Consider the following 27,724-nt stretch of genomic DNA (forward strand, 5'->3'; position numbering starts at 1 on the left):
TTTTGCCAATTTTGGCAGTGAGGTAGAACTACATTATCATCTCTTGCCCATGGCTTGTTTTGAGTAATTTCTTAGCACTTCTCATGGTTAATTACTAAATTCTTCAAGTACTTCTTCCTCTCCTAAGGTGATAGTAGAACTTCAGCTAAAGCTACAGAACCTAGCTTTTCTGTTTTCAATATTAGCCCTAAGAGAATGTTTCAGGAAAACATTTAACTTGCCAATTAACAAGTGACTTTATGCTACTAAATAATATGAACTTGTAAATTAAGGAAACCTCTGCAAATTAATGGCCTTTCCTCTGAATCTGATAAACAAGAATGTTACTTTTATTAATAATGCTACAGTGGGCTATGACTACATCTGGGCAGTCTTGGGTATATTCTCCCCCTCAACAGGGCCTCAAAGTTTGCATCTGAAGACCTACATGCCTGCCAAATTCTTACATTTGATTACAGGATCTTCATCAGGGAATGCTGAGGTGCTGCAAAGACTTGAGCCATTCCATTACATGAGCCACTTTTGGAGTACAGTTGTTTAGTGGGAATGGTCCAATATCTAAATTTGCGTGAACAAGTGATCCAACACACAGAACAACTTTAAAATATTTTAACTAAAGCCTTTTATTCTATACAACTGTGAAACAGATCATTTACTCTTCTGGCATTGCAGACTCTTCTGTCAATCTTTCCTGAAACTGCATTTTTGGGATGGTTAGAAAAAAGAAAAGACCTTGGGCTGACTTCAGACAAAATAACTGGGAGTAATTACAATGTATACAAAGAGATAGTAAGACAACCAGGAGAAGGGGGGAAAAAAGTGTCTATTAGAACAAAGCATAGACCTTTGCTATTAATAAATACAAGTCAGGACAATTCATCAATAAAAGTTACAGTTCTGTTTAACTATTTAATTCACAAATATCACTAAAAATGTGCCATTATAGCACAATTGTTAAACTCATTATACACTGAAATGGGGTTTAAAAACTGAAACTGAATCTTCCAAAAGATGGGAAAAAGACATGCTAGCTTAATTCTGAACCATATTTTCTTGTTTAAGCAATGAGTTTGTTTTGCTAGGTTAAGAGTGCAGAAGGTAATGATTTGAATATTTTTCAAATAAAATACAATGAAAAATATTTCACTTTTTGTTTGACCAATATAATCCCAGTAATATAATCTATTGGGACTTTCTTTAGGCCTCAACCTAATCTTGACAGCAAGATACAGGAAGGGCAAGAGCATATGTCTCCTGAAGAAACTCGAATAATATACTGCCCTTTGAAGGCACTTGTGCTTCTGCTTCAGACAAGAGTCATTTTAACACAATTTCTTTATGAGGATTTATATATTTTTTTTTAATGGATACAAATGGTTTTCTGGGACAGTCCCACATTTTCTCACCAAAAGTTGAAGTGTCTTTACCCCCTCCCCCCAATAAGTTAAACTCTATAAAAGACTACTGTGAGTCTATGACAGCCATAGATTTTTTAGAAATAACAGTGAAAAGAAGATCTGCATATATCTATAACAAAAAATCCTGCATATAAAACTTTGGAAAAAAGGAATAAGTATTTTTATATCATGGATATGAAATCTGCCGTGGAGTTTCAAGTTCAACATTAAACGTATGAAGTTATTTTCAGAATGGTCTGAAGTTTGAACAAAATGTCACATAAGTTTAGAGCACAGTTACCAGAAATTCTGACTAGCGTGTCTTTAGAACAACTAGGACACAGTGCAGAAAGTAGTTGTGTATATTTAAAAAAAAATCTCTTTAAGTTGCTGCAAAGCATGTTTACTCTATTATGATGCACAGCATCACTGGACTGGCCCTGCTACAATATTTATCTAGTGTTCTTATTCTGCATGTCAATAGCTCTCTAAAGCAACATTTGAGTTGCGGTACTAAAACAAGTCTATTGTTAACCCTTAACTTACAATTAAATGGGCCAGTTCTTTCAAGTATGCAATAGCTGTTTCTGTTATGTTTTTTTCCAAATTTCTTTAAGTGGTAGAAATGTTTGAGTTCCTGTGAAAGATCACTGTAGGTACTTTATAATGGAATGTACTAAAAATACCTTGTGTGTGGTTCTGAATTATGTTGTGAACACAGTGACTAATATGGCCAAAACTGTTTCATATCAAGCATGAGCAGATGAGGATATCATGTTCTGGAAAAAACAAAAGCAAAAGGAGGAAGCAAAAGTCTGCACTGGATTATCATCCATTCTCTGTACACCTCACACAACATGAACCACTCAGGGACTTCCCATCTCATTGGCTGAGACTTTAGTTTAAGTCATATAGATTTTTTTCCTCTATATTACAGATCTATTAGTCACTTCAATTAAATGTATACTTTCTGTCCATACTGAGTCATTAGAAGTCTCATCTACCTTAGGGGTTCAGTGGGCTTCTATAGTACTACTCTTGGAACCAGTACAGTATGGTGAAGTAAATGAGTAACCATTTGAGTCCACCACTGCCTTCACGTTGATTTCTGGCGATAATGAAGCGTCAGATCACCACCACTCTTCCAAATGAAGTGCTTTACAGTTCGAAGGTCCATATTTGGATCCAAAACCTGAACAGTAAGAATTCATCTTTTATTCTATGAGTCTGTTGGACTGTCAGAAATTGAAAGATAGAACAGCGGGCAAGACACGTCTATAGTGAATTGGCATCCACGACAAACCATACAAATGCTCAGAGTTTTCAATTAACAACTAAATCTGTAGGTAAATAACAGTACTGAAAGGTCTTATTAATGTAACATACAACTTCAGATAACAATCACTCCCTTAATATTTCTTAACCTTCAGACAAGCAACTGTCACACTGAGAACACCACTTCCAAACAAACCACAAATCTTTTTTAATTCAGCTCGGCTTTATGTGCCTTAGCATTCATTATGCCTCAACATGCTTCCCGGAATGTACACTACAAGTAACTGTTTAAAATAGATGATGTAGCTTTTGCTGGAATCATCATCAGGAAAATGATGATTCAGGTTAATCTGATTTGTACTGCAGAAAAGTATGATGATGGCTTATTTCATTAGTATTCTGATTGAGAAAAGGTTTAGAAGATATACAAGAGCTCAAATAGGAGGACTCAATTGTTCAATGTAAAAATTGAAGAGTTATTCTAAAAACACTCCACTGAATATGATTAGAGAACTGCAATATCAGACTGAGAGCTACTTAATAAAATTCCAAGGAAGCTCTAAAGTCCGTATGTTGTGTCAGTATGAATAAATAATCCTAGAAAGGCTACTTCTCAGAACTAAGTGAAACAGGTAAACTATATAAATTCTTTGATCCAGCTATCTGGAACTGTGTGAGTTTGTGTCAGCAATCAATTAATAAGTGGTCAAAACATTTACTTATTTTCAAAGGTAAAAGTTTATCTATAGAATATTTCAAAATCAGAATTCAGAAATTCACAATTGATCCATCGTTAAACATAAAATGCTTGAGTAACTTACCTGATCCTGGCACAAAAGTTCAATCTTCTCTTCTGCTAAAACAGCAATGTCCTCTTCTTTTTCTTGTTCTCCTGCTTTTTCATTATTGGAAGAGCTAGTTGTCTGAGACTCATTATCTAAGTTTATGATTTTCTCATAAACGTGTTCCATCACTTTTCTCACCTGAAGCATATCGCTTGCTGACAGTCGATCTCTGTATAAAGCAAGCAAAGATTGTCAGAAAAAAAAGGAGTATCCAGATTTCTTATCTTCATAATACCCTATACATAGCAAACAATGCAAGTATAAAAGCTCTTTAAAACATAATAAATTTAATAAGTTATTGAGATCACCCAAATTACTGCCTAACATAACAGCTACTGATCTAAAAATTTACATAGATAAGATATGAACAGTGATAAGATATTTAAAAAAAACTCTTAACTAAGAGTACCGTACATAACCGTCATTCTTTCACTAGAAAAGAGATTAGTAAGAAATAGACATTTATGAAAAACACCCAGAATTGTTGCAGATAAATGGTAAGCACGTTCTGCATGACACTGACTTTGTATCTGAGGACCTGTACTGGTTTCTGACCTACGCAGGGCAGTTAAACTTCTTTGGAGCTTGCAAATGAGCTTTATTTTATTGAAAACCCTTATTGCAAATCTGAGAGTCAAATATGCATTACTTACTTTTTTAGAGTTTTTGCCCCTGAAGATGAGTGAGGCTGGAGGTAGAAGGGAATCTTATTGAATTTGGGCATATTTTTCTAGAAGGAAACAAATTCAAAAAGTGATAAATTTAGGGTGAGTTGTTATCACTTCCCATTTCTTCCAGCTGTGTGTGAAGTATGTTCAGTTCCTAATTACCAAAACCGAGAGATTTTCAACCAACAGAACTCCCATTAACAACTTTCAAGTTAGTCTTACTCCTGAGATTCTGCAATCTAGAAGACGCACATATTGTATCTAGCCTTTGCATATAAATTATAGTTCATTTCAAAGGACGTTAGATGGCATCAAAAGACTACAGCAGTATGAAGAAGATTCTCTGTTTCCCAGCTCCACACTTTTAAAGAATACACACTTTACACATTACTTTGAATTCCTTTTCTATTTTTTTTTGTCAAAGTAAATAAAAAGCTTAACTAGACATATTAAAAACAATGGGATGTTCAAAGCATCTGAAATACAGTCCTCGAGCAGTTATTTTAAAGTACAATAATGAAGATTTAAAGCGTCATTTCAGATTGAGTGCAGTTAAATAATTTGTAGTTCACCTAGAAAAGGAAAAGCAAAAGCGATATGCTGACTTACATCCACAGTGATGTCAATTACCCATTGTGGCACGGTTTCATTAAGCAGCATAGATTCAGTTTCACCACCTGAATCCCGACATAATAACCTAAGACACATAGAAATAAGGTTTGTGAATGAAAGAGTTAACAATTACTACTTGCTTAATGCTTATGTGTAATAAAGAAAAAAAAAAAAAATCAGGGGGAGATCTGTCCTGTTAACTGACAAGGAGCTTGAACGTCATTAACTGACCTTTCATGATAGCAAACACATTAGGGAAGTGATCAGGTATTTCCTATAAAGACAGGAAAAGTAGCTGCAGGAAGAAGGTAGCTCCTAAAGCCAAAAGCAGAAGAAGTCTCTCTGGTGACTGTAAGTTACAGCACAGAGAGAAAAAACTACTTTGCTCATGGTTGGCACAAGCTGTGCGATGAAATAAAGAATTGTTCAGAGAACAGGAAGGGCATTTGGCATAAGGCAGTTCTTTTTTGCTTAGAAAAATCAGGTTTGCATGTCAAGCATCTGCTAACATCTCATCAAATGAAAGTGAAAAGAATAAACTAATTTAAGAAATGTGCATATAAAATGGTGAACTTGTGTGTTTCAGGCTCATTTTGCTTTTAAAAATGCCAATCAAGTATTTTATTGGAGACTTTTGCAAACTAGTTTCTAGGTCCAATGTGTGCGGCTCGCTGCCTCGAACAGCGCCTTGTACTGCTTGTTCTTAAGGAAACTCTGAAAAGACCTAAGGTCCACCAGCACAGAACAGATGGAAAGATTAAGCCCCAGCTACAATGTAAATACTCTGATAACTGCAGAGAAAGCTGCAGTTTTCCAAAGTTTTTTTTTTTTTTTTTTTACTGATCAACTCCGGGATTGAAAGATGTAGAGTTTTGGAGCCTATGCAGGCTAGGGAACAAAAAATGCAAACCAAACTGGAATCCACAAGTTTCAAACCCACTATGTTAATAAATATGAAATACTTCATAATATCTGAAAACTTGGTGTTTGTTTTGCAGGGTTATTAAACTCTCTGCAATATATTCCAAAGTCATGCTTTTCAAAGGAAAAAAAAAGCAAACAAGGATAATTGGTATTTACACATTACTGTAGACATTACAGTATCGAATTTCTGCTCCTACTTGCCAGAGCAGATAACCTTGGCGACCCACTGGTCACTAAGTGTAACTCTGGGAGCAGAAACCAACTCCCCAGAGAGCAGGATCCCCTTTGTCCAAGTCATTAATGCTTGAAGACCACTGCAACAGATCTATAGCAAAAATCCTGTCAGAACTGGAAGTGGTACAATTTCACTCTAAAACAGAGTTCAATCAAATGGTTTGCAGAAAGATGGCAACCAAGAAAGGCTCAGAGCTATAATGCCATGTAACAAAGAACTATTGCCCAACCCTAAACATTGTAAAACTCCACACCTTGCTATGCTCAAACCCATACGCTAGCTCGACAGTGGAAGAATGTCATTAATAGTTGCCAATTTTGTCTGCCAAGGGTGTGTCTTAATACTTTGATAAACTTTCTTTCCGCTTGCACAAAAAAAGTGATTGTTTGGCCACTTAATTTACACTCTTTATGTTTCTATACCTGAACAAAGTGCGTCCTCCAGCCTCACCAAAAATAACTGGTGTGTGTGGCGGCACTTGAAAGTATCCATTTCCCTTCTGTACTCTGTTCTCCTGCTCACCATTCACTGTTGAAAAAATATACACAACAGTAAGACTGCACTAGGCCTTAAAATTTGGTGTATATATAGACTAAGTAGTGTCTCTTCTACCTGAATTAAATAATTAAAATTAAATTCAAGCTTAGTATAAACAGGAAACCCCGCATTTCCAACACATAGCAAAAGGAAATAGAGAACAGTGAGTTTAATACAGTTTTGTGGGAGGCCTATTTCAAAATCTTTAAGAAAAGAGAAGTAGAGATCATGAGCCAGCAACTGAGATCATGAGCCAGCAACTGATTACTAGTTTTATCCAGTTTAATAGAATTATAATCTGTGAAACAGAACAATATATGTATTGGAAATCAATTAAGAAGATTCTGCATTTTTCTTTCCCCTTCTACACTGACAGTTCAGAACTCTGAAGAACACTGCACAAAGCATTAGCTTTGCTTTCCTACCTAGATTTACTGGTGTACCATTTTGACATCTGGCAAGCCTCAGCCTCACACTTCCTTGAAGTTACCGCATTCCAAATTCAATATATTTATAGCTAGTTCTAGCAATATGGTCTTTAAGTACTGAATAACCAGATTCCATACAAGAAGGAAAAAAAAACTATAGTTATGTACCTGTTGAAGAGCACAAGACTTCTAATCAGTCAGATATTTTGAAATAAGATAGACACATTTAGGGGTCTTCCTTCCACTCAGCAAAGACCACTTCAGTTACTTTGCATCATCTAATTACTGAATTTGAACATTATGTTGAATTCAGGTAACACAAATTTAAACAGCATAGGCTCATGAGATGAATAATTCCTAAGCTGTCTTATCAGCAACAGATACAGTGAAAGGAAGGTCAAAAAAAAAAAAAAATCACATTAGAGAGCCCCAAAAGAAAAATCTATTACAAGGGGCAAATACGAAACTGCAAATAGAGCAAGGGTAAATCTTACAGCTTGACAAATTTTGTCGTAACAGTTCAATCAATCTCACTGAAGCAAATAAGTGGTTATTAAGTTTGCATCTCTTTTCACAATGTCCAGGAAGTACACTTTATCTTCTTAAGCCACTGGCCAGCGTCAGCTGCTTAAAGTCTTGCATTTTAAAACCAAAATGAAGATTCTGATTCACATTTTGAACATTCCCCTAATCTATGACTATTTACACAAATGAGTAGCATAGCATCCAACAAGACAAAAATCTGTTAGTTAACATTTCTCTCATTATTTGGCTCTCAAGTTATAGTCTTCTAATACTCAAGAGAATCAGTAAATTTGTCCAGATAAGCCTGCAAAGTGCCATAATCCAATTTGGAGATGACTTTTGAAAGAAGAAAATACCGAACTCTTGGCACAATCCTTGTCACAAAATGCCAAAATATTGTTGAATTTATATTTCTCTTAGTTGCAGTATGTGTAGAAAGCAGTAACGGCCAAAGATAAGAATTTTCAGTCAACACTGACCTTGGGTGAATTTATTTCAAAATAATCCAAACTTCTGAGCTCTTTCTTCCTGTCAAATCTAGCCCCTATCTTGCATTTTACACAACTGTGCTTTTTACCTAATGTCTGATTAGACTTAGCATTTTTACCTTAGAACACTTATAACTATTTATGATACTTCTGTACACAACTACTCCATACATTAATATCCATTGGATATACTTACTTCCAATAAATTTGTTTTATTTTGTACTGTTTATAATGTCTACAAGCAAATCAGAATTATGTCAAGAAACTACTGACCAATGTTGAATAAATCAGTTATTGCCCTTTGCTGTCATAACCTAGACTCTCTTTTCAAAGTCAAGCTTAATTTTTCCTGAAATTGTTTTTCATCATGACACAAAATTTCTGAAACTTCAGAATCAAGACTGACCTATTTTCTTACAGAATAGAGCTCTCTGTTTTTGCTGGTACTTTTAGAAAGAGAAAGCTACTCAGCACATTTTAGTGTAAAGTATAGTAAAAAAAAATACTATATAACATTAAAAACTAGAGTACATACAGAGACAGCTTTAAGAAAGCAAGTCCAGCTAGCTCTGTTTGAGAGGAAACAGACATATAAAAATATATGAACAAATCCTAAAACAGGAGAATAATAAAATACTAACCATGATTTATTTCGTTTTCTTCTTCATCCATTGGATTGATATGTGTTCTAGGCCAATACTCCAGAAGTGCTTGTAGTAGAAGCCCCCCCAGGTTTACTATGGAGACATCGTTAAGCAAAACTATAGTTACATAAAAATCACCAGCATTGTAATATCCTACATTTCAATTCACAGCTAATAACTTCCCATAAAGTCTGAGTATTTCCATCCTCATAATGAACTGTTTATGGGCACAGACATTTGTGTATCACAAACTCAAAACCGCATGTTACAATCTTTCAATAAAAGCTTACTTTTCAAAAAGATTAAATGAAATTTTCAAAAATTACTACCCTTGAATCACTCATAAGCTAAAACATTCTTTAGATTAGGTCATAGTTCCAAGTCTAGGAATATTACTTTTTCTTTTTTGCTTCTTGATGGTCAAGAGTCAAATTAAACTGAAAACCTGAACAGAAACACTTGTAGAAGAGAAGCATTTTGATTGGAGAATCCTCTGCAGAATTTAGTCCAAAGAAAATAATCCTCAAAGCCCAATCAATTACTGACATGCCTAACTACTGAATATTTTGTAACAAATACTGGAATTTAGTCTGTGAGGGTGTTTTATTTTTTGTCTCAATGAAACATTAAAATTAGTTAAAACCTACATTTTGGATCAGAACCGTCTGGACTGCTGAATCCAGCATCCTTTGCTGAAACCCAAGCTGCAAAGCAGTCACTTTCATCCAAAGTAATTGTCAGCATCTGTTGGAAAAAGACCAGCAGCAAGAAGAATGAAACACTTGTTTTGTATTAAACAAGTCTATAATTTTACTTTGTGTATACAGAAGAAACACTAAGCTATGAATACAATACAAAGTTTCTACAAAAAAGAGCATATGCTTCAATTACATTAATTCATAATTGGTATTAATGGATTTAAACTGACAGTGCCACAAAAAAAAAATCTGCAATGATTCAGATTGAGAATGAAGAATTTGCTGACTTGCTGATCAAAAGGAATCAAACCCATCAGGTAAACTATGACCGTTCTTCTAAACTTGTAACATATTAAGACCTTTGTGAACAAATAGTGAATGAAGTTAGAACAATAGATTTAGAAGTTGTGTCTCACCCCAGTTTTTAAGTCTACTGAGAACCAGTTTGGCACATACACCATTTTAAATCTCTTCTTAATTTCCTCTTCAAAATCTACTTTCCCAAGGTCTTCAACTTTACATGCCTGTACATCAAAAGAAATACAGAAGTTTTTCAGTTCTGGGTAAAACAAAATGAAGACAGACTGCAACAATCAGGGAACAGACAGCCTTTCTCTTCCCATATGAAAAAGTAATTTTGCTAGGTACCCTTCTGCTCCTACATTCCTACCTACTACCTAGCCAACTAAGAGGAGAAGTGGTAAGTTCAACCTCCTGGCATATTCCATAGACTACCAGTCATTGCATACTTTTGGGATATATGGGCTCCTCACTAGACTTAGGGACTGGGACACAGGTTCCCCTTTCGCAGGTAGACTTTTTATGCTATTATATTTAGCAATGGCAAGAGATGGCCAGTGTCCTCTACTGGCCCTCTTCAAAATAAAGCTAGGCTATAACAGACATTACTAAATTAGATGCCTATTTACAGGTGAGGATTCAAGGGTCTGTAAGCTTCAGGTGAATGAAGATGCTAAGATGCAGAAAAGTTCAGAAATAACCCTTCCCTTCAAGAAAACAGTCTCTGCATTATGTTCTGGGACAGTAAGGTGACTTACTTTCTACCATAGGAATCCTTAATACTAAGAAATATCAAAAAACACAAGTACAAAATAACCATCCAATGGTAGATATTTAATCCAAAATTTATGCTTACCTTCAAGACATCCCAGTACGCCACATTATTATTTGTGTCTTTGGTTAGTATGTGTCTCTTGTCATTAAGAATGTGGCACTGAATAATACTAGCACCCCCTAGCAAACAAACAAAAATTAAGGTCACTAGAGTGATTATTTATAGCTTTTCATTTAATGAAAATCACACTATGCCTGTGTGATTACTCTTTTGTTTCACTATTTTATAAAACTTGGATACCAAAAGAATTTAAATATTATTTTTATTATAACCAACACTAGATAAGTGATAATCACATTGTCTTCCCATTTGCTGAAATCAGAGTATGAAGTATCAACAGGCCTGAGTCAGTCTTAATAATCTTCCATTTCTGTTAATGATAACAGGGTTTATAAGGCGCTCTGAAAAGCAGCAGTTTACCTTTTATAACTTGGTCAGGCTGTGTACATAGGGGCGGTATAGGATTGGTACAATCATTATCATAGTCCCCAGATGCTCTAAAATTATGAATTCCCTTCAAAGTCTAAAGAAAGAAACAAAATTTTGACATATTCACAATAATCCATAAACTTTGCTTTTATCTGTGAGTAACGACTGCCAGTTCATGCTGCTATTCAGATGTTTAAATGTCCAGTACTGGATAAGATCATTTATTTCTAAAAGCAGCATAAATAGATAGCATGGGAAACAATGCAAAGCTTAATGCTTTTTTAGGTAGTTTCAATATTAGCAGATTTTATGATTTCTAAATAAAGCTTATACAGATCATAGAAAGTCAGAGTTCAATTGCAAGCAACAATCCAAGAGTTCCCAAACCAAGACAGCAAATATCTCATGACTGCTTCACTGAATTCTGAATTTACACAGACTGTAAAATACATCACTTACCCATTTATTCACAGACGACTTAGTTGTTGCAACCCAAAGTGCGGGAGGAGGATCAGCTGATCTATCAAGTTCCATCTAAATAATTAAGACATACATACTTTCAGATATGCTTAGCTTAATTCTGCTATGTCCAATTAATATTTGCTCAGGGTAGGCCTGCTGCTATACTTGATGGACACTAAAAACACCACCACTTTCAGTTTACTGAAGGTTTACTGAAGAATTACAAAAGTTAAATTTTTAAAAAATAGTTAAGTTAGAATTCTGAAACTTGGGAAAATTTGTTTAAAGTATTCAACAAAAATTCTTGGCATGGGGAAAAACATAGGTGAAGCATGTATAAATACCAAGTATTACTTAAAGTTGTTCCCATCATGCTGCAATCGTGTATAATGTACAATTAGGCAGCATAATATTTTTTAAATTGTTTTGTACTTGGATACTTCAAACATTTAAAAAGAGAATGCAGAAAATTCAGGATTAATTAAAAAGCAGAACTTTATACATTTGGCTCTGATATTAAGCTTTTTGGATGACAATGAACCATTGTAACTAAGATCTTAGTGCCTCTTCTTGATCTATGTACAGCTGATCACAGCTTTCATTTTTTTATTTTTAAGATGAAATTTCCCAGTTTTTGACTTTTTCAAAACAATGTTAATATATCCAGGATTCATTTTGTACATATTAAGCCAACAACATTGGCTCATAAAGAAGTCAGATTGCTTATGAGGTGGTGTCTATTTGAACTGGAGACTCTCAGTACACCTACATGTTCCAAAGTCACGTCATCTAATGCTATGGACAGAAGAAAAAAAAATCTCTTCAAGAAACTCACACTCATGTACAGAGTTTCTGAGTTAAGAAAATGTTAGGATTAAGTGTTCAAAAATACCCATGATTAATCTTACTGCTGGTTCCCATGACTATGGGAAATATTTTAACAGTCGTATGCTTATATGCTTCTAATGCTTCTAAAAATGGTTCTAAGATGAATTTTTTTCTTCCTAAAGCTTTGGCAATGACAGTTTAGTTTCTTGAAAGTGATCAAAAGTCCGGAAAAACAACTTTTCACGTTTGACATATATTAAATTTCTGCAATACTTTAATTTTCCTATTTTAGATAGCAGCCAGACATTTATGTTCTTTAGATTGTTAAATTCACCTTTGACCTAGGAGACAAAGCCAATATATTGGAGATGTGTCTTAGTGAACACTTGTTTGTATATATTTTTAATATATATTCTTATATCATCTCATATTTGAAACTACTATTTCATTAGATATCATGCAATATAATTACATGTTTTACTAAATTATTCCTCCATACTAGTGCTTGAAAGACCTTTTAGCACAGAAAATTACAAGGTATTACTCATATGCATATTAAATATATTATTTCAAACATAGCCTGAAATTAATCCATGAGACTTCATACTGTTGGAAAAACAAAACAAAACAAAACACAAAACAAACAAACAAAAAAACCCCATCATGTACATCAGAAGACACAGCCAAGGTTATACACCAAGCCTTATAGTTAATGATTTCATTCTGATTTTTTTGCTACAGGTTTTCATCAATGTATTTTCTTTGACACTTGTTGGCTTTAAAACAAGAACAATGCTAGGAATATTTAAAAATCTACATGAAAAAAAATCATTTTTTTCATGAAATCTGGAATTCTAACATGATTTTCTGATTCTATCAACAAACAGAAATTGTTACACGTTTGGAAAACCTGTAATGCTGCAAAGGATTTCTAGTTCAGACAGCTGGTCTTATAAAAAAAAATCAAGTTATTTTAATTACAGTCTTGTATTTTAAAAGCCACTATGAAGTTTTATGAATGAACTTACAGCAATCATTTAAGCAAAATCAATTACCTTAAGAACTGGTGCCTTTTCTTCACAAATAAGCACACGGATATCAGGATTTCGTAAATCCGTACAATAAATTTTCCTATCTCTTCCTCCTGAATAAACATGAGTGAAGGCTTCATTGACCTGCAGAGCCCAAACACCTTCATCATGGACTCGATAGGTGGCTATACATCTCTGCTGCCCAAGAGACCACAGGCGGATAGTCCCATCAGAACTGCCTGAAAGACACTGAGCAACAACCATTGTATTTAAATCAAGTAAATATTTAAATTTTCAAATCAGTTTTTGATAAAGAGCTTCCATAACTGTATAATAACATTTTTCCATTAACTTTATGCTAAAAAGTGACAGGTAACAGCTCTAGTCACAATTTCCAGATGTTTTGTAACCACCTCACCCCCCCTTTCAAAAAAAGCAGCCCCCTCACAACATGCAGATGTCTTAAATCAGAGTTTTCACTCACTGGCCTCCCTCCATTAATCATTAAATATCTGTAAGCAGAAAATAGCTTAACAAGAATCTATGTCATTAGTCTCCTTCAATATAACAGATATTCAATGAGATTTGAGTTCTGTAAAGCGACTTTGTCTCAAATAAAAGCACATACCTGTGTGCCATCTCTGTTCAACAACAAAGCTTTCACATTGTCCGTGTGCCCTTTGAGTTTCATTAGTTTTGCACAAGTTCTTGGATCCCACACCCTTAGAACCTACGTAAGGAAACACAGATGACAGCATTAACATGGCTCTTCCCACAGGCGGGTGCATCGCCGCTACAGAAAAATAAGCCCTTCCAGATAGCGCAATCCACACTCCCAATATGCGTGTGTGCACATGCACACACACCAAAAAAAAATGTATTTCATCAGAACAAGATAAACCTAGCTAAATCTTATACATTTCTAAAAACCATATGGGATTTTATTCCCTCTTGACTGTCATTTTGTTTGTTCTGGCTTTTTCTGTTGTATTCTTAAAAATTAAAGAATGGAAGCAATTGGAAACACGATAGAATGATGTGTGTGTGTTGGGGGGAGGGGGGGAACAAAAAAAAAAAATCTGAAAATCCTCTCAAATGCTTGGCTGCCATATCCCGTTTTCATTTCTATATTGACTTGGAGTTGGAAATAAAACACTTTCAAGGTGAAATTAGGGAAAAAAAAAATCAGGCGGAGGGAGGTGGTCACCTTCCTCTCCAACAAAGAGCACAAGCTATCTCTTGGGAACATTTGAATTTCTTTAGGTCACTTCATTTCCCACCACTGAAGGGGCCTCATAAATTGCTGACACCTTTCCTATCATACCTACGGCACATACTTCAGTTTTTATAATCAGCTGAATCATCTGCCCCCAAAATCAGAGCTCTTACAATGAAATGTAGTGATCTCTGATAGAGAAAGGGTTACGCTAGAGACTGGATTGTTTCTCCTGAGTATTAAAGCTGTATGAATAATTTATGTATTTTTATACTGAGGCAGGTAATTGTAATACTTTTTCTACCTCTCCTTTAAAAAATTCTGAGCCAAAATCATAGTGTATATCCTCATTATTTAAATAAAACAGCTGCTGCAGACCTGAAATCAAAAATGAGTAAAACTGTTTCTTTTCTTTACATTAAGCTTTGAACCAAAGCAGAATGAGCCTTACCACATTTTTGCTTACCTTTTCAGTGGACCCTGACACAATTACTGTTCCCATTTGATTCATTGCAAGGCTGTAGATAGAGTCTTTGTTCCCACTCAGGGAAGAAGCTATTTCAAAATAAAATTAACATTTTCATTTTTAATATTACCAGTTGATAACATTTATTCATTCACTCAAAAATACTACCTTTTTCAGGCCAAAACGTAGGGTTTAATACCCCATGATAATCATACAGGAAGAAGTCCCTTACCCAGTAAATAGTTTTTTTAAAAAAAATATAGACTATTCATAGCATATTGCTAGGAAGACCTCATCTCGATTCTTCCTCTACACCTCTATAAAAGCAAAGTAAGACTTAGAGTCATTGCAATCACCATGCCATTTTGGCACCACAGTTCAGTGTCAGGATCATCACTGTACTCATGCTCTTCTTAACTGCTTCATCTGAGAATGGTATTTGTAATTGAAATCATAATACATATGATTTGTGTTAAGAGTAGAGAATTTTCCAAACCAAGTAACCAGAAAATTCTGTGTTATCTACTACAGACTGTTCTTAGTTCGGTGGCAATGGGTAGCAAAACCTCCCTGTAGCATTGAAACGTGTCACCTGAGCACAGATGCTACCTTTACATTTCAAAAAAAACCAAATGGCAACTTCTTAGCAATTACCAAAAGTAAAGCGACAGTCTTCCACTGGCCAAGAGAGACTAGTTGAAGCTGAAAAGCAGTACTGAAAACTCTTGAAGGTAGCACACTGTCCAAAAATCATGATAATTTGTCAAAGGCTTTCACTTCCACCTGTACAGTGTTATCCTGGACAAGATATCAGGAACAAAAGAGAATCATAATATCCTTTTGCTCGGAACTGCTCCAAAGCAGCACATATGCCAAAACAAATCAAAGCTCTACTTCCTCCCCTTCTGGAAGAGACTACTCCGCAAAAGGAAAGTCTCTCCACCTAATTTAAACCACGGCGAAGCAGATTGCCAACACCCTTTAAGAACAGGCTCCCTTATAACGCTGGCTTGTGTGCATCACTTCCCTATAATCAGAGAAGAAATTAAAGCTTACAACTGCCTTCATTCGCACTCTGAGGAAATGAGTGGTGTTTGAAAGGACTGCAGAAGAACAGAAATTCACAATGTACACTACACTCTTCCTTACAGAAGCACTGTTACTTACAGGCACTTGTGCTTAAAAAGAAGAAAGAAGAACACATACACCATTTTTATGCAAATTTATCCCTCTTGTCTTAGAGGTAATGCCTCTACTTCCTTTTGATCTTAAGATCAAAACAAGCATCAGCTTGCCAGTACTCCCAGCTTCACAATTACGATTCATTTGAATCGTTCTGGTACTACAGCACCACTGCAGTGTCTAAAAAATCATTTTTATACACAGCTTTGTTTTTCTAAGTTATACAATAAATATCTCTTTCAAACACAAGATTATATAATCTAGTTATCAGCAAAAGTTGCGTAATAAAATACTTCCGTGATAGCAAACTTCTGGGGAATAATAGCTAAATCTGCATAGATATGTGCAGTCAGGTGCCATCCCACCTATAGTTCAAAACAGCTCAGCACAAGCCATCTCTCTTCTGAACGCTACACAGATGTCCGCTCAAGGCTATGCCTAAATTTTAGAAGTCCTGCAAACAGAACATATGCAAAACTGACCGCTCTGCTCATAGTTTTTAAAAAAGAAGATGCATCTATCAAACCCAAAAGATTAACACTCCACTCAGAAGCGGACAAAACCATTATTCCAGAAAAAGTGCCAAAACAATTACATGCCCTGCTTCTTCTTTACAGAATCGTGTACTCTTGAAATCTCTCAATAGTATCTGTTCTGTTACTTCCATTTTAAACAAGATCTTTCAAAACAGAGCCCAACAAATCCACTCAAGTAGTCATGAGCAATAAGATGACTTAACATGAAACTCACATATTTCCGTCAAATTTTCATTTTGCAATTTTTTTTTGAGTCATTCCTAACCTATGAATGAGGATGTAGATAATCTTATAGTACATTTAGAGAATTTAAGAGAGTGTGGCAACATGGCAGTCTTTCTGAATTCATACAGCTGAGATGCTACTACTGTTCATTTATCAAGTGTTCTACATGTTTACAAAAGTTCATATAAGCATTTATAAAATAACAAAGACCAGTCATTTTCAATTATATTTTTTCCAGACTAGATCCAGACACTAAAACAGACCACGGTCAGACTAGATCACTTTCAACACAACATAAGCTGTAACAGCCATACAAAACAGGATGCAGAAGACCCAGATTTGAGTTATTCACTCAACTGATTAAATCTAACTGAACTTGGAAGACTGGTGTCATACTTCCCAGATGAGTAGTCTAACTAGTGTTCTCCCAACTACTGTAAGAAAGGGGTGTTGAGATTGCTGTCTGCGGAAAGATCTCATAAGTAACTCCAATGTCTTTCTTCATTGGAATAGGGAAGCGGTACACTCCACTTCTTAAAAGATGATGATGAAATAAGAGATTAATCCTGATATGACAGTCACACAAAACACAAATTATGACATACAGAAATCACATATCATAAGGGAAAATTACTGCAATATATTAGCTGAGGACTCTAGTACACTAGAGGACTCTGTACTCCTGTACTCTAGCCTAAGCTTCACAATTCTCCACTGCTCTAGATTTTCAGCTATCCATAATGCAAAAAAAAAAAAAAAAAAAAAAGTTAGTATATATTATAAAACCCACACTTCTTGTGTATTTTGTGAGGTAGACACAGAAGCCAGTATCTATGGTCTTAAACAGATTTCATGGACTCAATAAAATATATTGCATTTGCTTCCCCTCTCTAGGTACCTACTTGTGACGGTGTTATTTGAGGCAGTCAGTGCTGTTAGAGTATTTACATCCCAGAGGAAAATCTGCCTGTCCAGCCCAGCAGATGCTACCAGTTCTTTATCTTTTGCATACGCTAAGGCTTTCACATAATCCTGCAATAAAGTATAACAACATGAACCAACAATATTATCCATTTGAAGTCTACAGCTTCATTTTTTTAAAAGACTGTCAATGACAAAATACTATATTTACAGAAAATGTTTTTCACCTTATGCGTCCTTAGTGTTGACATGCAAAATCCCTTATGTGCATTCCAAACTTTAACGGTAGTATCTGAAGAAGCAGATATTACTGAATTGGAAAGAATAAAGAGTAAACATTAGTAGATCATGCATTACTACAGAGCACATTCTTACTATTCTTTAATTTTCTTTACAAAGGATTAAATGATATATACATTTTAACATTCATTAGAACACTTGAGAGTTATTTATCATATTTATAATATGCATTACAGAAATTAATTTTATACACTAAGAGGAGACTAAAAAAAAAAGTATTCAAAGTATTCAAATGGTTAAAACAGCAGATAATACACTTTTACACACAGTTTCTGAATGCTGTAATTTTTCAACATTTAAGTACTTACATGTTTTACCATTGCAGCAGAGCACAATATCATTTACCCAATCTGTATGATGTTCCATAGATGCTATATAAGGGTCTTGCTGGAAACGAAGGAAGAAATTTATAAGCTCTCTTCAAAAATGGAAAAAGATTAATACGATTATCAGATTTGGTTTTAACATTTTCTTCAACCTTTAGATGGATCAAAAGTTGTCTAGAATAGAGTTGCCTGAAGTTGCTATTGCAGCATTTTTTGAGAGATCACAGACTAATCCTCAATGGAATTCCTATATATTTTAAACTTAGTGTTCATTTCATATATAATTATCCTAAAGTGTTTAGTTTTGCATCATAGAAAAAAAATAGACCCAAATACAAGTTTGTAAACCCACATATTTTTGTTACAATATGAATAACATCAAAATGATTTCCCTTCTGCTAATGATTGGCAATTATTAAATTATTCAAATAATTAAATTATTCAGTGTCAGATATATAAACTGTAAGCAGCTTACTAGCATAATAAATTGAAAAACAAATTAGACTGAGGAATCCTCTCTAAGCTTACCTTGTGCTGATTGACACTCCATATCCTTATAATGGAGTCTCGGCCTGCTGTGAAGAGTCTATTTAATGCTGGATCCAGCTGAAGTGCATTTACCCCATTTCGATTATACTTCTCCACCTCATCTCTAATCACATAGGAAACCTAAAATACATTTACATAAATCTGATTATGGTATTAAGATATTGACTTGGTCATAAGATGCTGCTATCTAATTTCATTTTTTGAGGTTTCAGATAAAAAATACTACAAGCTTGACAAACATTAATTTAGTCTATCAGTTTGAGAGTTACCATCAACTTCATTTTTTTTCCCTGAAAAATGGAGAAGGGCCATAGATAAGATGTTAGCAGTGCTAGAAAGAGAGCTCAAAGGATTATCTAATCATTACAACTCAAGCCTAGACACAGAGTCCTTAGCTCAACTCCCTGCTCTGCACAGATATTCTGGGTGATCCTGGACAACCCACTGACTGTGCATCTAACTTCTTAAATTCATTTCTTAAGTTACTAAAATTGAGATGACAGTATTTTCCAGTTTCGTAAGGGAGAGGATAAGTCACTAAGGAATACTAAGCATTGAGTGACTGTAAATATATGAAACAGAGAATTAGAAATTGCACTACTATTATTATGATGATACTTTAAAGATGATCAGACTTTGGAAACATTTTAAAATTATCTACTTTCTAATGTAACAAGGAATACAAATATTTCCTGCTTTTTGAAATACAGAAATTCTTTATTTACTTCTGTATTTGACTAGACTCAGTTCTCTTATTTGTTTTGTTCATAAACACTACATGGAGAGTCAATGGGAGAAGGAGACATGCTACAAAAGCTACAGCATTCTGCTTGAGCAATGCCCAGTAAACACAATTATAAAGCAAAGCAGTCTTCAGAGTTACACCCGTTAGACCGAGCTGCATCTCTCCTGACCACTTATCCTGGGTTACGAGGAAATCCCTCAAGCTTAATGAAAAGGAAGGAAACTGACGGCTAAGCTCTTTCCCAGATTCTGTAAAACGTAATCACAACAACAGGATAAAATTTTAGGCTTGATATAATCCAATCTGACAACAGCAGGAATCATTTGGATACAAAAGCACCAGCGTTTTCAAAACTCTTTCAGGGAATGGTCTAAAGCCAGAGATCTGAAAGCAATTTTTCAATCCAGAAATTGCATTATAGTAGTACCAAGAAAACCCTTTCCAGATCAGACCTCAGTTTTGCAAAACAGAAAAATCCAACAAATTAAACAGTTTCCTGTGGATTTTATCACTGAAGAGGCATTTTAAGGAAACTCCGATTCTATACCACGAGATAGGCCCATTTGGTGAATGGCGGAAACGCCTCCACTGAATTATCTCAACCCTCTGCGGCACAGTAAAGAAAACTGATGCTTTGAGAAATTGTATATCCAGGCCCATTCTCTCTGTTTTAGAAACTGCTGCAACAGCTAGAGCAACACTGGAGGATCAAAATTAGAGCGACCTGAATCTTCTAGCCCTAACACTCCTATAACCATTCCACTGCTCCATTTATTATAATTTCCAGCAATACCTTTACTGCAATGCCTTTAAAGCCCTTCTTGCTCATACATACCATTAGCTGCTCATAATCCTTGCAGAGCCTCAGCTCTTCCTCTCACTTTCAGACCATGTCCTGATTTCCCACACTCCTGGTTTCCCTCACCCACTCCAGACTCATCCACAGTACTTTTGCTATCCATGCCCAAGTCCCCCACCTACAAAAAGCTTCAGAGAAGTTATGCGAAGACACTATTAGACATGCACAACAGTGTCTTAATGTTAAAATTTAACCAAATCAGGACAGTTTCTGATAAACAAATGAAGATGGAGGGAAACACGCTATATGCCTATATATAGAAGCAAACTTTTTTGTAACGTTGACAGTAAGATTTACATGCAACTTCTCACTTGGGCTTGATTTACTTGTGTCTACATTTAGAAGACCTAGTCAAACTGCTTCAGTGGAAGAATGTTGTAAGAAAAGACAAGGTCTAACATAATGATACAAAACAAGTAAAAAGGATGGCTTTAAAATTCATACTGTTTTCAGGCATAATTCATATATAAAGCCAAGAAAAATATTCAGTTAAAAATACTAAATATGAGTAGACACAAATTTATGTTAGCTGCAAGGAAACCAAAACCAAAAGATCAGTAGATCAAATTTGACGTTAGTTACTAGGGAGACTAATCTCTTCCAGAAATACAGTGTCAGAGTCAAAATCAGCAGGTGTGCTTCAGCTGTTGTTCCCCCAAACTGCTAGCAGGATATTTTTTGACAAATCCCTGACTTTTGGATTTACTCCTCTTCTTTTCTGTCAATCATCCCCCAGATCCGTTACATTTTCAGGCATAAAACAGAGCTCTCTCTTTACCCTACTCATAAATAAGACTGTCAAACTACGTGGCTGCATAAGTATTTAAATGAGGCTTTTTTTTTTTTTTTTTTTTTTTTTTTTGTAACGTTACTATTTTAACTTTCATAAGTTCAAACACAGAATGGCTATAAAATTCATAAATACATTAATTTTACATACGGAAATGTATGATGTGTATACCCATGTACAAAAAGGTAAACAAATGATGACCCACTCTAGTAATAAGGTAATTTTCATACACAATTAATACTTCCATAGGATCAGGGAGATTGTGACTCAGAAATTTCTATGTTAATCTTGACAGAATTAAAATCAAGTTTTATAATTTCTTAAAATGCAGCAGATGAAATAATTTCTCCCTACATTGCTTATAGTTCTTATTTAACACTGATTAACTGATAGCAAAAAAAAACCCTCATACAGACAAGATGTAGGAAAATAATGATTGTTCACTTCTAGCTATAAAGGAGTTTGCATAATTAAAACTGTCATCTAGAAGACCTTGAAATGGTGGCTGTCAGCTCAAAGAGGTGCTCTGGTCACACTGGTCAAAGATATATGATGAGGTAAAAACTGAAAACTAACAACCATTTTCAGCTGTGAACACCACTGAAATATTCAGTGCAACTAAAATGCAGATTTTCATAGAAAACAGCTTCATTGTGGGGCTTGATTAAAGATATCTGACTCTTTTTAATTGTAACATCTGGAAATTAATTTCCTTTTTATAGGAATTAGGGTAAAGCAAGATACAACATCACAGACTCAGGTTTTGTGACAGTATTTACTGAAAACTGACAGTAAAAAGCTTGAATAAGCTAAACAAAATAACAGTGACCAAGAACGCAGCTAGAAGGTATCAGAAGTGTCATTTAAACCAGGTCTCCACTATAAAATACCCACCACCGTCACTGTACTTGCAGATCTTTTTAACTCAGCTACGGCTTAAAACAAACAAAGAAGAAAAACCTTTGCAAGTATGATCGATTGTTAAATAGGTCAAGTATCAATAAAAACTTTTTTAATGTACCAATAATCATATCCATATCAATCTTTAGACCAGGAGAGAAATTGCAGTATAAAATACACACACTGAATTAATTTTGCTAAACCAGCAAATGCAGATTTGACTTAGGTTCCTTTTATCAGCTTCCACATGTGGATTTGGTCAAACACCTTCTGGGAAATATTATTTATATTTTAAGAGAATAAATTGAGCCAATGGGAGCAACTATTTTGTTTCAAGGTTAGTGAGTCTACAACAGATTTAAGAGCTAAACCTAGAGTTCGCTACCACTTCAGGATGAAATATATCATCCTTCTTCCCTATGAGAAATCTGACAAAGGAACTCTGCAACAACATTTAGGAGATCAAAATTTTATTTTTTACTGTTCATTTTTTTGTGTAAACATCCAACAGCTTTGATGGAAAAAATAAGGGCAAGAAAACAAGTAAAGCTTGATATTTGCAAAATCACCCAGCAGTCACAGCTACTCTTCACAAAATTTAACCAGTTATTCTGGTTTCTCCTAAAGCTTACAGTTCTATATACTTAAAGATTTTTTTTTTCCATTCACATAATGAATTGTATACCTTTCCTGATACACACTTTTAAATCTAAGATATGAGAATAAGAAAAACAAATCCCTATAGTGCAAAGAACAGGTAACAACAGCTTTCTGAATTTCACAGAAAAACTGTGACAACCAGTTTTAAATGATGAATAAAATGATACTAATGCAAATTAGGCAAAATGTTCCATTTAATTCTTCCTCTATTTCTAATATTAAACAATTATCTTCACTAAAAGCCCTTGGAAACACAAAGGGGAGAAAATTAACATGACAGAAAATGGTTTTGCATTCAGTGAGTTTTTTGGATACCATACTATCATTTCAGATTAACATTGCTTCTATTTTAAGGACAGTTAGATAAGGAAAGAGTTTTCATCATGATGAACCGCTTTTCACAAACACAATGTGAACGGAAAATGGTAAGTATGGTACAAATATTGACTCTCCAACTCCCACTGGAGCATAATGACATCCCACTAGCTGTCATTTGCCTCTGTGGAAAATATTACTATTTTTTTTTTCAAAAGTGTTCAATGGTCTACATTTGCAAACCATAAAGATTTATTCAGACTGAACTAAACAACTGTTATATAAACTTTTAGAAACAGAAGTGTAATGACAGGTGCATCTAGGCTTATATTCAAATATATTAATTCTATATTAAATACCACAGAGGGACAAAATAAGGCTTGTGTGAAATCTGCTGAAACGGTGTTTGAAATGCCCATCTTTACACAGAGAACTTAAGAACGATGGCACTTTAGCTTACATCCTTGATTTAAAGGCCTAAAGGTTGTATAAGACTGGGGGGGGGGACAGCAGGTAAGTCAACAAAAATGAAAAGTTCACTAAGATAAGCAAAGGAAGGTTGCTGATAATCCACAGGCAATTCTCCCTTACATCATTATTTGGGGGAAAAAAGGCCCGTAAGTCTTTTTTTTTTTTTTTTTTTTTTTTTACTTTTTTATTGGAGCATATATAAATATAACTAAGTAAATATAATAATTATACAAACAAATACAGAAAAGCATATACAAATGTATTTGTATACAAAGTATGTATTCAAACAGTATATGCTCTTTATATACACATATGCTATATATATTATGTATGTGTGTATCAGTATGCATTACATATAGCATAAACACATATACCTATATAAATTCACACATACATGTAAATACTGTAAATAAAATAGGTTTTCATCTGAGAACAAATTGTGTGACAAACTTCAACTCTAAGCCACGTCATGCACACTTTAGACACTCCAGAAGAGGTACTGCATTATAGGTGGAGAGGACTAGAAAGGTCAGCAGGAAGCTCTAAGTACAAACTGGGACACACTGCAAATAGAGGAGACTAAGTGCACATTACTACTTTGTTCATTGGGTTCGTTTACAACCAGTTTCAAGCCACAAAGACGCTAATGACTATGATATAGATCTAGAGGCGTTATTGCCACAATGGCCTGAGCGGGGCAAGGTTTGCGGGCAATGAAACATTTTAATAATGACCAAGGCCGCCTACTTTTATACTGCAGTAGGTTTTACAAATTCCCGTAACGAATAAGAATCTTTCACTACAGTAGACATTGCACAAAAAGTGATGACCCCCATTATAAAGAATTCATCGGATTCAGCACACTAAATGAATCAAGACTAATCATTCTAATGACTATTTTGGAGTGCTAGAGCTAAAGTTACAGTCAACAAATACACTTCAGCATACAAAATCAAGTGAAGTTCTTGCAGGACCTATGATTTTTCTCCTTTATGGACAACAAGTACATCAGAATCTGAAATTCTGAAATTTGGTTACTTTGCTATATTACATTTCTTATAACAGACCTTGTCCTAATGGATGGGCAGACTCTCCATCTCTCAAACCTATTTTAAAAATACTAGCACATCGTCACAGTGGACCATAAGGTGAACAGCCAAGATCCAGCAGTGTGCATTCTTTATTCACAAGGAGAGAAAATTTTCATAAGTACCAGTGTTACTACAGACAATTAAAAAAATATCACACTAGTATTTTTCAAAATCACTGGAAGGTTTCCACAACATTCAGTATCAATTACATTACAAAAAGAGAGGAGGGGGAAAAAAAATCAAGAAAGAGAACTCTATTTCTTTATCATCTTTGTAGATCAGATGATATGCCTTAGAATAAGCTTTTAACTAAGGATATGTCTATATGAGAATTTTTATCAGGAGTTCCAGACCCTAGAATAGAAGTAACAAAGTATTAAGAAATTCATCTTATTCTTTTACAACGAGTAAACTGACTTCCTATTCTTTTGATTAGGTATTAAATAAATAAAAATCTAATATATTATGGCATTTAATACATGTAAAATCTAGCGTGCTTTTAATACATGCTACATTCAAGAAAATGAGTAGCTAAAATATTTTCTAAACATAAGGGTGTATTTGTTTCACTAGTTTCCAGTTGCCGTCATGATATAATTTTAGTGTAAAAAATATAATAGAAACTTGTGCAAAAAAGTTTTCTTAATATTTACAGGATATTTTAGTGCATAATAGAGTACTCAAACTGATTCCATAAATTTGTAATTGGATAATGATCCAAGTCACTTACAGTGAAATTCTGCCCTTTAGCTTAACAGGTTTGGAGGGCAGGAAGGGGCAGGGAATTACACAGAACTGGCAGCAGGTTTGGAAGAGCAGTTACAATACAACCTCTCAAGAACAGCTACTTTAAGCCACCAGCTGAAAAGTGGCTTCATCTTGACTTAATTCACAGTAACATATCTGAAAGCTATAGCACAGAGCCAACACTTTCTTACCACAGTTTCCACTACCCCCACACTACTACACCCCCATTCTTTCCTCAGCTCAGGCAGCCTCACTATTGCACTCTTCACATATGCATGGTTAGGCTTAAGAAATGCAAACAGCCTTCAATCAGGCATTTAAAATGTCTTATGTACATTTAAATAATTACATTTCTTGCCTTTACTTATACATGAAATTTATTTTGAAGTCCAAAATTGTTTATTATGATTAAGTTCTACACATACAGATATATGGACAGAAATGCCCCTAAACTAACTCTTTTGGAGGGTTCTGCTTGGAGGCATCTAAGATAATAATATTCCAGATTTCAATAAACTTGAACCAGCTCTCATGTCAGGTTAAGAATCAAGTTCCTCCATGCCCAAGAGGCATTATTCTGAAAGCCTTTTTTCCTAGCCTTATAGATTCTGGAGAAAACTCTGTTTCTTAAAAAATAAAAAAGTTTCTAAGAAGCTTGATGTAGCAGCACCCTAAATGCTCTGCCATGGGGAAGAAAACAAAATTGTAGTCGTTATAACTTTGCTGAAACTGATGGATATAACAGCCACTTAGGATCCCATTATATGAACAAAATCCTGTATCTAACCAAGTAGCTGAAATAAGAGTGCGAGAAAATACAGAGCTTTTACTCAAGGCTTGACATATTTGCTTATAGAGAAATCAGATATATGCTTGCAGTGTAATCAAATCTAGAGCACAGGTTGAGGGACAGACTGGGGAGTAGAATATGGATGAGTGAAAAACAGAATGTAACACAACAAGAAGGAGGAAGGATTCCTCATAAAACAGCACAAAACCACCAGTAAATACAAGCTTTTGAGCCAAGTACTGTTTGGAAAAGGCACACAGTGGTAAACAAATACACTATGTCCCCTTTGATGTATGTTGCTGTCAGAGAAGTAACACTTCATAAAGAAATAGGACTACATCAAAAAAATACCTAGTTATCATAAAAATCCCTTCCTTAGGAGAACAATGTGCAAGAACTTATACATGACACAGGCAGTGAAGTCAATAAAGGGATATTACATTTCAGATACTTTGTATTTTAGAGAACGTCAGAGAAGTTTCTTGGCTGGGCAAGATTCCTTTTATTTAATATAGTACAGGCTAAGTGCTTACCTTAACTGCAAAACCCACTCAAGGCTATAGAGAATAGTACATTTCCTCCGGGCAGCAAAATACAAAAGATGTGTTCAAAAGCAGAAGCCATCTTTGGAATTTCAGAATTAATCAATATTTATTTTGGTCACGATGGCTAGATACAGTTGAACTTGTCACTAGAGACAGGCAGCTTTACATACTGATAAAACATTAAGTATTTTTACAGCTTTCAATGTGGGAAAGATTTAAAGTGCTGGTAGTATGGGGGAAAAAAGTTAAGGAATCACAATAAAATCATTTTAATCACTTTCACTGTTAAAGAGAGTCCGCATTTTTCACAGGTACTTCGCCAATCCCGATTTCCTGCAAGGTTATTCAGTATATTCGCACCCACACGGGCACGTGCCCTACGAGCCACACCGCAAGGTCTGATCGCGCCTCAGGAGCACGAAGAAAGTTTCGAAGCGGGAGCGCGGCTCGGCCGCGGTTTTCCTTCGAGAAGCGCTTAGGGGGAGCTGGGCAGGGGAGAGCAGCGAGGTGCTCCGGCTCGGCCGCCCCCGGGCCGGGGAGCCCGCAGCGCCTCAGCCCGCCCCTTCACGGACGGGGGCGACCGCGGGGTGCCTCAGGGGGAGCACGGAAAGGGAAGGAGGCGGCTGCGTTGCCATGGAAACCCCAATTCTCCCTCCCTCCCCCCCCGCTCCCCATCTCGCCCGGCAGCCACGGCACAGCCCCCGCGGGCCGCGCGGCAACGCCCCCGTCTCGCCCCCCTCCCCGACACCCGCCGCCGCCCGGGCTGGGCTGGACTGGGCCGGGCCGGGCCGGGCCAAGCGGCGCCGCGCCCTCGCCGCCGCAGCCCCCAGCCCCCCGGCCGCGCCGCGCCGCGCCCTCACCTGCACTTTCCGCCGCCCTGCCGTGTTCTGCCGATGATGCGCCGCCATCTTGCATGTTGACACGCTGAT

The 27,724-nt window shown here is 35.6% G+C and overlaps 1 protein-coding gene across 1 annotated transcript; it reads right to left on the reverse strand.

Moving 5' to 3' along the window:
- Nucleotides 1-598: 598 nt before the first annotated feature.
- Nucleotides 599-27,724, reverse strand: WDR48 (WD repeat domain 48). Its single transcript, XM_062568774.1, has 19 exons — nt 27,656-27,724; nt 18,862-19,002; nt 18,316-18,394; nt 17,935-18,017; nt 17,689-17,818; nt 14,844-14,932; nt 13,790-13,891; nt 13,186-13,410; nt 11,300-11,374; nt 10,832-10,934; nt 10,433-10,530; nt 9,693-9,800; nt 9,226-9,322; nt 8,576-8,671; nt 6,379-6,484; nt 4,795-4,882; nt 4,171-4,247; nt 3,494-3,686; nt 599-2,589 (listed from the first exon to the last, which is right to left on the reverse strand). Exons 1-19 carry the CDS (start codon nt 27,701-27,703, stop codon nt 2,494-2,496), a joined length of 2,034 nt encoding a protein of 677 aa, XP_062424758.1. The 5' UTR covers nt 27,704-27,724; the 3' UTR covers nt 599-2,493.

Source organism: Rhea pennata, chromosome 2 (genome assembly GCF_028389875.1).
Source record: "Rhea pennata isolate bPtePen1 chromosome 2, bPtePen1.pri, whole genome shotgun sequence".
Classification (NCBI taxonomy): domain Eukaryota; kingdom Metazoa; phylum Chordata; class Aves; order Rheiformes; family Rheidae; genus Rhea; species Rhea pennata.